Genomic DNA, 9,706 nt, shown 5'->3' on the forward strand with positions numbered 1-9,706 from the left:
GAGGAAAAACTTCTTTACTCTGAGGGTGACAGAGCACTGGAACAGGCTGCCCAGGGAGGTTGTGGAGTCTCCTTCTCTGGAGATATTCAAAGCCCGCCTGGATGAAGTCCTGTGTAGCATGCTCTAGGAGAACCTGCAGGGGGGTTGGACTAGATGATCTCCCGAGGTCCCTTCCAACCCTTGCAATTCTGTGATCTCATCGCTGCCTGCCTATACAATCAATAGCAGATAGTAATCAGAGGGCAATACCAGACCAGAGAGTCTCTTCGCAATGTCCCTGAGCTGGGCCCCAGGGAGGCAGCAGACTTCCCTGTGGGATGGGTCTGGACGGCATATTGGGCCCTCCGTTCCCTTCAGAAGGGAATTGCCCACAGCAATTACCCTTCTTATTTTTTTTTTTGGCACAGGCAGTCTTGATAGGTAGGGGTAGCCAACACCCTGGATGGACCTTCATCCCCATCCTCATTTGCCTTGGCCTCGAGTTCCAGAGCCTCATATCTGTTATGTAAGGGCAGCTGGGAAGGTGAGGGAGCCTGGGAGGGGATTCTCCTCCTGCCCCGAGCAGAGACCTTTTTCCATTCCCCACCATCTCTTGGGTCCCTAACTTCTGCTCACTGGCAAGAGGGCAGGGGATCCTCTGCTTCTTGTGGAGCCTCCATCTGCTGCCTTGGCCTGAGGGATGGTAGGGCGTGGCTCCACCAGTCTATCTCCATCTCACACTCCGTAATGCTCCTTAATCTTTCCACCTCCTCTTTCTTTGGCATTCCTCATGCTGTTTGTTCCTTCATACACGGGCTATATTCCTCCCACATAGCCTCTCCCTGCCTCTGCGTCCTAGGTATTTCCTTTTCATGTTTGAGCTCAGTCAGAAGCTCCACGTTCATCCATGCTGGCCTGCTGCCATGCTTGCCTGACTTCCTGCACATGGGAACAGACCGTTCTTGTGCCCTGAGGAAGCTGTCTTGAAGATCAACCAGCTCTCCTGGGCTCCTCTTGCCTTCCAGGGCAGTTTCCTGTGGAAAACGGAACAGGCCAAGATTTGCCCTTCTGAAGGCCAGGTTTGTAATTCTGTCATTCATCTTGCTCACTCTTCTCAGGATCTTAACTTTACAGTCATTTGGTTGCTGCAGTCAAGGCTGCCTCATCTTTTACATCTTAATCATCTTCTGCTGCAGTCGATGGAAAATAAGACAAAGTCTACACTGATGTTTAACAGTCTAGAAAATACTTGCTTGTTAATCAGTAAAATGAGGTAATTCTTTAACCAACACAGATTTTACATTACTGCTTTTATAAATGAAAAGCAGGCAATTTTAAATGATGTTGCAATATAATGAAATTAGACTGACTTGCAAAAAAAAAAAAAAAAAAAAAAAAAAGGCAAAAAATCCTCTAAAATCCCCCAAGACTAGATCTCATACCAGAACCCCACTTCTGCTCTAAGCTGGTAGAAGTCCTTGCATATGGCACAAAGTGTAACAAACACCAAGTAAGCTGCTATATACTGTATGATATCCTGCAGCATTCTGCATCAGCTGGGAAATTAATCACCTACCATTGTATCTGTACGTTTTTGTGTGATGTCTACTCACATGAAAAGATGTTTTAAAATCATAATCAGCACACATCAGAGGTACAGAACGTAACTATTTTAGATGCACAAAACAAGCCTACATAACAGCAAGTGAATCTATGTCCATCTGTCTTCTCGTAAGTGATCAATCTTTTACTTTTAGAATTTATGCCTCTTGGCAGAAGGGGGACAAGAGTTGCTTTGTTTTTTTAAATAAAAGGGCTTTAAAGGATAAAGTGCAAAAAGCAACACTACATTTGCCTTCTTGGACAAGAAAGGAAATTTGATCTTAATTTCAATTAAAATAAAGTATAGATGATGTGGTAGAGAATACTTTTTGTTGTGACATTTCTATCTGTAACTGCACTACAGCACAATTTGCCTGGGAAAGATTTATTAGCACAGATTATGCTCTGCATGCCATTCTGTATCCACTTAAAGCTTATTTCCTTATGCAGACATATTACAGTACACAAGTTAACTGTTATGCCTACTTCATGCATAAAGTAGGAGTACACAAATGGGATTCAATGTCACCATTAAAAGAATCTCTCCAGAAGGGAAGGAAAACACAACTTACAACTACTAAGTGCTTCATTTATATATAAAGACCACTTCATACCTATTTACATATTGAAAAAATTTGAGAGGCTTCAGTGAAATCTCTGTTAAATTCAAATTACTTCAGAGAAACCTCATGGAGAAATATTTGTTTTGAATTAGTGCAGATGTCAACATACTACTCCTTTCAGATATATTAAGCAAGCAAGTATCATAATTGTTCAATACAAAGAAAAGCAACAATTACGTTATAGATGCCAAATGGGGAAAGCGTGTACTCATTCTTGCCAAGAGTTATCTTCCCAACTGCTCAGAGCAAACATTACCTATTTTAATTCTTCCACACTCTTGCAGCAATGGTGAACTACTGCTGAATTAAGACCCAGCTGGTCTCAGGTGGAAGCGCTCCTGTAGAGACCTGACTGCTCCAGACTATGGGAACTAGGCTAAACAGCTGACTGTGCAAGATGTACTAAGGATAGAGTATGGGTGGGACTGCTCAAAAGTCAGGGCACAATAGAAGTGTGTTGTAAAGATTCTCCATGGGAACAAAACCTTCCTTTCTCAAAAAGATAGAGGAGAGTTTTCTGGCCTTTAGAACACATGGCTTCCTCAGCAACAACAAAACATGTCAAAGCAACATAAGAAACTATTAATGGAATTTGAGAGGACAATTATGCTTTCACTTTATCTTTTACCAAAAATATTTTAGAGGGTGGGGAGTAAGGTATATTTACAAAGCTTCTATAGATTAACTAGTCTTCAATAACAATCCAGTATAGAACCACAAAAATTTGTTTAAAATTTAACACATAGTAACATCAAAACAAACAAATGTTTCCAAGGAGACAACTACCTAAATAAATGCTCACAATGGATCCAAGGCATGACGTCACCCAGGCCTGCCTGCAACCATAGTAACGTGCCAGTGTAAACAGAAATATTTTTATTTTTCTGTCTAATAATGTCATATAATTAGCAGTTTTATGGCAGTGTTTAAACCATATTCTTGCAGTGCTGAGTGGTAACATTTCTAAAATAAGAGCAGAGGCATTTATATCAGGGCTATTACTATTACCATATTAACTACATACAACAAGTGGAGTATGTGTATGGCATAGCTAACATATCAAATTCCCTAGAGCAGTTGTTGACCCCAATAAACAAAGAAATTTAAGTTCCTATGGCAACATGCCAGAATGCTGGTCAGAGATCAGTAACATCTATTCTCCTTGGGTATTCTGCTTTCCTTAATAGAAAAACCCTGAAGTGCTTAGACTGCTGTGTCTCACTGTTTTGCTGGATTAAGAATGCAGCCACATGTTGTTTTTCATACTAAATGCAGAACACTTCTGTGCCCTTCTCCTGTGTCACCAATGAGCTTGCTTTCACCAAGGCAACAAGATTCATTAAACCCATATTTGCACTCTGCAAGCACAATACAAGACACACAGCCTACAAGCTTTTGCAACTCTGAAAGAGTAACATAAAAGTAACAGTCAGTTAACAAAGAAAATTTCCAAGGAAGGAAGGAAATTGTTTCAGCTACTAAAACGACACCATGGAATTCCCATTCTCATAAAAACCATCCATTTTCAAGTGTTATTGCATGTTTGCAAGTTGTATGTTTCTAAATTCAGTAGACCCAGATTGCATTATCACTCTTAATTTGCAAAATCTGAAAGAAAAATGTCTATATAAGGTTCAGGTAGTATGTAAAAAATGAATGCCTGGAATGATCTAATATTACCAAGATATTTATACTAAAACCTTACATTTTAGCAGAAGCCTGAGCTACAGGGAAATTGAAGTTATTATCGTTACAAAAATGGTGAAATACTATTTTTGGTCCTGTCATGAAAATTTCACACACAGTAACTTACAACTTTCCTTCTCATGGAATATGATTATGACATCCTTGCCTTCAAGTATGGCAGGGAATTTAGGGACCAGCTAAAAAAATTACTTCCTACAAAGTATTTTCAGGCCTCTTTTTTTTTTTTTTTTTTTTAACAACAATATGAACAGATTTTTCAGAGGCAGGGTTACTTCATTTTTGCCATTTAAAGAGAAAAAACTATCCTGATACCAGTTAGCAAAAGAGATTTTTACATAACTTTAAGCAAGGAGCTAGCTTTGAAATGAAAATTTACCCTGCAACCACAGTCTTAGTGTTGTATGCAGTCCAATGAGCGTATGAAGATAAGAGTCCAACATCTTAAGGTCTGACTGTGAATCTATAAAATACAGTAAGGAAAGCTTAATACATAATTGTATTTATATTTATGTACCCCTTTGTTGGTTTTGCTGCATTTTTAATAGATTTCATCCCATAAGATATTGTAAAACTTTGTAATTCACTCTTCACAGTTTCTTTTGCTTTACCAGGGGTGGAACATGCATAAGAAGATAATGATATTGTATGAAATGTCTTTATTGTATGTTTTTTGTAACCTAAAAAAAATTACTTTTCTACTTATTATAGAAACAGCAGTCTATCCCAACTGTATTAATGCAATCCAAATATTTAGCATAAATGTAGGTGGTTTTCCTCTGATCTTTAGGGATGCAACTTATAAATATTCATATACGTGGCTACGCTCACAAATGGGCTTTGGCTTTTCATTTTAAGTAAAATGCAACATGAATTGCTGCTTGATTTCCTGTATTTTCTGAGCTGACAATAGAAAGTTTTTAAAATAGAAAAGCAAAAAAAAAAAAGGCAGAAAAAGACATCTGTTAAATAAATTTTTAACACAAACCAACTTATATTACAATATCCACCAAATTGGAAGAATTTGTGAGACCCTTAAGAACCTACAAGTTACTGTTAATTACTGTTAAACAAAAATTCTTGGGGGGAGGGGGGGGAAGGAGGACATCACCCAATTTACATCTTGTCTTACCAAAAAATGCAATTCTAGCAATTATTCTTTCATGTCTACTACTGTGCATTCTTTGCATTAGACCATTCCTTCTTCTTATCCTAAAGTACATACAAATGTTTTGCTTACGTGAAGGCTTTCAGTGGAACTTTTATGCAAGATAAATACACAAATTACACTTCAGTCTGACCCGACATCCTCATGCAGAAGGAAAACAACATTCTACACTTATATTCTTACTTGTAACAAAGATTCATCAGAATTTTCTCAACTTTTATAACAACATAAACTTTACCTTAAACAAACTCATCTCTGAAAGACAAGCGCATAGTCCCAGCTTTGAAGAAGTATCACAGACTATTCAAAAGTCAGAAGTTTTGTTCACCTGGTTTGGCAGAGGTGGGGAGGGGGGTGTTGAGTCTACAAAAATGTCCATTACTTCTCAGGATGGAACTGATAAAATCTCTCCTGCAGCAGAGAGTTACCAATCAGAAAATGAAACACTATCTTCCAGTAGCTCTTTGGTAAACATATCTGTTACTAATTTCCCTGTTACTTCACCCTGACTAGCAACACATAGTTCCTACCTGTTTTGCCAGTGTCCGTACAGAACAATAAATGAAGCCTGGGAAAGTTAGCAAGATGACAAACATGGGCTTTATACACAGACACAGCAATTCATCAATGCAAAGAGCAGTTCTACTAGATTAATTATTTTCTAGTGTTTGAACAACATGTGCCATTGTCATAAAGTATAGCTGGCTAAAAACCAAACCTTGCTAAATCCAGTGGCTTCCCAGTAACAGACCCAACAGAAAACCTGTCTGGAAGTTCTACCACAATGCTAGATGGCAACTGTAGTTGGGTATGACAAACATCTCTTCTTATATTCGGGTGTGTTCCCTGGCCAGTCTACAACTGCCAAGATCCACCAGCCCCATCTCACTGAACCACTATGGCTGACTATAAGATTCCCAGTCCAAAGTCCATCTTGTGAGATGCAGTCTAGCTGAAGAACCTAAAAACAACAGTGAAGTACAAAGCGTTCTGATACCCATAAGCATAATTCTTACTGAGGCATGGAAGCAGTACTCTGCACTTTTGGGGGACTTGGAGATTCTTTTACAGTGTTTAATGTTTTTCATTCAACTCAGATGGGGAAAACCTTGGGTTGTCAAAAAACCTTAGCGCTCTGCTGGAGAAAAGATGCCTGTAAAATGGAAATGAGAAAGAGTTTATTTTGTGAGTATGCCTGTTTTGATGCATCACCAAATCTATTGTTATCCTTTAGCTTAGGGTTAAATGCGAAGCAAAAGAGAGAGCAAGGAAAAGCAGTTGTCTGAACAAGCTTGAGAAACCCTGTATACTCGGCCTATGCATAAGCCTCCTAAGTCACAGAATGTTACTAACACTTGAGTAACTACAGCTATTAAATCTTCCATTGCTAAAATTCAAAATACTGTATGTGGAATAAATGTGGACTAAAGAGAATTGCTAACATATGGTCTCAAGAATAAAAACATAAAAAAACCCATCAAACCAAACAACTGGAAGTATACCTACTGAAAGCACACACATGAAAAAACAGACTTTCCTAATAAAGATAGCCAATCTCAGCTATTGCAAGTTTCCCCATCTGCCATTTAAGCAATACTAATTTAAAAATAAAATAATTTTAAAGGAGAAGAATATACAAAATACATGTTATATGTACATGTACAGGTGAGGAATGAGCAAGTAATTAATAAACAATTAAGATAAAAATACTTTTGCATTTCATACAATTATCTTCTGAACTATTAAATACTAGATATAGAAAGGAAAAGATTGCACGCTTCTTCCAAGAAAAATTACAACACTTCACAGCGGCCATGGCCACAGGAGAAAGGTCTGAAAAACTGCTGAACAGGCACCTCCCCACAGAGGCAGAGACAAGAACCCCGGAGCTGAGCTGAGACTGCTGAACAGTCGCAAGGGGATATGCTGACATTCCCTTTATGCTTCAGGTCCCCACCACTTCACAACTCATTCCTGCAGAACAGGACTGGATTCCTTCTAGCCCAGCAGGAACCAAAACTGATACTTCTTCATATCTGCTAATGTTGCACAACTGTTTATGCCACATCATGGGGTTGTCCTATCATTAATTTTCCCAAATTCTGACACCATAAAATAGTGCTAAGATTTATTATTTCCAGTGATGACACAGAGGAATTTTTAAGTTAATGAAAGCCAAAGCAAATTTGAAAATAAATGCCAGCATTGTCTATCATAGATCAAGAAACAAACACAGCCTAAAATTCCATTTCAAATAAGCTGGTTCACTGACAGTATACCTAGCTCTGGCAACACAACTTCCAAAAAATACAAGTAAGGACTCAAAGAGAAAGTGGACTGATACAACAGGGTTGGAGTGTGCACATATAGTGTTTTCAATTGCCTAGATAAGATAACTGAGGAGAAGAGAAAAAACAACAAAGAAAGAAATAAATCAAATAAGTAATGTCATTCTAACTGTGCATATTACACCAGACAACCTTTCAAGATCAAGGACCTTTTCTTCTCTGCCTTTCTATGCTTTGTTGCACTCTAACTGGTCTGTGCTTGTAGCAAGTTTTCCCAAATACCCTTGCAAGCAACTCCATTTGTGTGTCCTTCCCAGCATTGCACCACAGTAGTTAAGAGCACAAGCCAAATACATGTTCCTAGAAGCTACAATATAGTTAAGAGACCCTCCTTAAAACACGTCCCTCAACACAATGAGGTGTGAGACAATTTAAACAGTTACTGTGGTAATAAAAAGCAGAAAATATAAGGCTATCAGATCAGATACTGGGGGAGGGAGAAGGTGAATATGATCCAATTTTACAAATAAAATGAGGACAAAAAAAATATTTGGGGCTTCATACAGAATATGCCAGAAAAGTTGAATGTCTTCCCTTGGATTTGATGAGTTTCTGGATCAACCCTGCCTGGGTTTTTAATCTGGGGACAAAGTTTCACTAAAGCTCCAGTCTGCTCACAAGAATAAGCTAGGACCACTGAGGTAATCCTAACCGATTAATCACAGCCGTGGGTCTGCATCACAAATTCACCATCAGTTTGGCGTGGCCCAACACTTTAACTTGAGTAGGTGTTGTGCTGGACATCACAACTGTTGTTAGAATAATGGCTTTAAGTACATATCCCACCTTATCCTTAGTCCTCTGCGTCTGAGTTTTGACAAGATATGAAACTACATTCGGACTTCATTCAGATATCCTTCAGGAAACATTTACATCATTTACAGCAGTCAAAACCCCTATGTTTCTTGGAATAGCCTGCATTTCTCCTGATCACATCATACCTCTTTGTACAGCATAACACCTGTGACACTGAAGTCAGTTTAAGGTAGCAGGACAGAAGCCAAAAGCTGTACCTGCAGACAAAACAACACAGTTTCATAAAGGAACAAGAAAGAGATCGATTGTGACAAAGACACACAGTGCCTCACAACGTCTGTAAGCAACAGAAGATAAATTTAGATGGTATCTACAAAACATGTTGGGGAGACAAGGAAATGATGGCAGAAGGGAACTTACTTGATTTTACTGAAGACAATGTCAACATCTGTGATTGTCACGTTCTTCCCATCTATCACATGACAGTCCTTACATAGCTTTGACCAGTTCTTCCCATGCATTTCTTTTCCTGTGGCTCTTGTATCACCATGGATGGCAAATCTCCTAAAGGCCTCTTCCAGAGCACTTACTTCTCCTGCCATAGCTCCCTCATGGGAGCTGTTTGAATCATAGGATAATCGTTTTGCTGCTCGGTCCTTTGCTGGATCTGAAGGAGACTTTGGAGGAGTCTTATTCACAGGTTTGGTCGACTTCGCTTTATTGTCAGCCATTGTGCTATAAAGAAGAGGAGGGTAAACTCATTACATGAATTTGCACTACTTTACTTTCTGTTAAGCTACACACTACAGTCCACGTCACAATGTAAGAAAAATAAGTGGTCTATAAAGTTAGCAAGAGCTCCATACCCTCCATCATCAAACAACAGTCTATACATAGAACTATGTAACTCTCTGCCCATCTAGAAAAAAATTCTGGCATATTAAAATAAAAAGTCAGGGAATGAACATTCTAAAACAGGGCACAAACCTAATTTCACTGTCACTTCATCAGCCAACAAGAGAACATTTAATGTTTGTTTGGGTTTTTTGAACAGCAATCACCACAGTCACTCTACTGATTTGAATACAAGCATGCGCTTTACGTTGAAGGCATTACTACCTACTTTTATTTCTGAAGGAAAAACAAACAACCCTTTATTTTCTGGACTGTGGCTTTTTAATTATTTTTTTTTTACTGAAAAATGAAATATTTTGAAAGTGCAGCAAAAATATTAATATTATAACCCTTATGTTACATAATGTAAGGGCTAACAAGTAAGGAAGCCTCATAAATGCTTAGATAAGCATCTCTTGTTAACAAAACCATTCATTTCCCAAGTTTATGCCCAAAGAACTGTACCTGTGGAATACATTTGGAATGAACAGATCCATGATGCAGGAGCACTGAGAAGGGATGCCATTACTGCAGAGAACAATTTTCAGATTACCCTGTGTTCATGTAGGATAAGTTTGCGTTTTAAAAGAAACCTTAAACTGAGCAACAGAACACTGAAGTTATTTTCAGGT

At 38.5% G+C, this 9,706-nt stretch overlaps 1 protein-coding gene across 2 annotated transcripts in view; it reads right to left on the reverse strand.

The window, feature by feature from the left end:
* LOC104125466 (tubulin polymerization promoting protein) overlaps positions 1-8,911 on the reverse strand; it is a 73,703-nt gene extending 64,792 nt beyond the window's left edge. The window contains exons 1-2 of one of the 2 annotated variants that reach the window (XM_035893472.1): positions 8,601-8,911; positions 8,366-8,437 (exon numbers count right to left, since the gene is read on the reverse strand). In XM_035893472.1, coding sequence (XP_035749365.1) covers positions 8,366-8,437; positions 8,601-8,911 — 383 coding nt within the window. The remainder of the gene's footprint in view (positions 1-8,365; positions 8,438-8,600) is intronic. The other variant, XM_009637914.2, reaches the window with a different exon arrangement.
* Between the last annotated feature and the right edge of the window lie 795 nt (positions 8,912-9,706).

The sequence above is a fragment of the Egretta garzetta genome, unplaced genomic scaffold (assembly GCF_000687185.1).
Source record: "Egretta garzetta isolate BGI_Z169 unplaced genomic scaffold, ASM68718v1 scaffold14, whole genome shotgun sequence".
In the NCBI taxonomy this organism is placed as follows: Eukaryota; Metazoa; Chordata; class Aves; order Pelecaniformes; family Ardeidae; genus Egretta; species Egretta garzetta.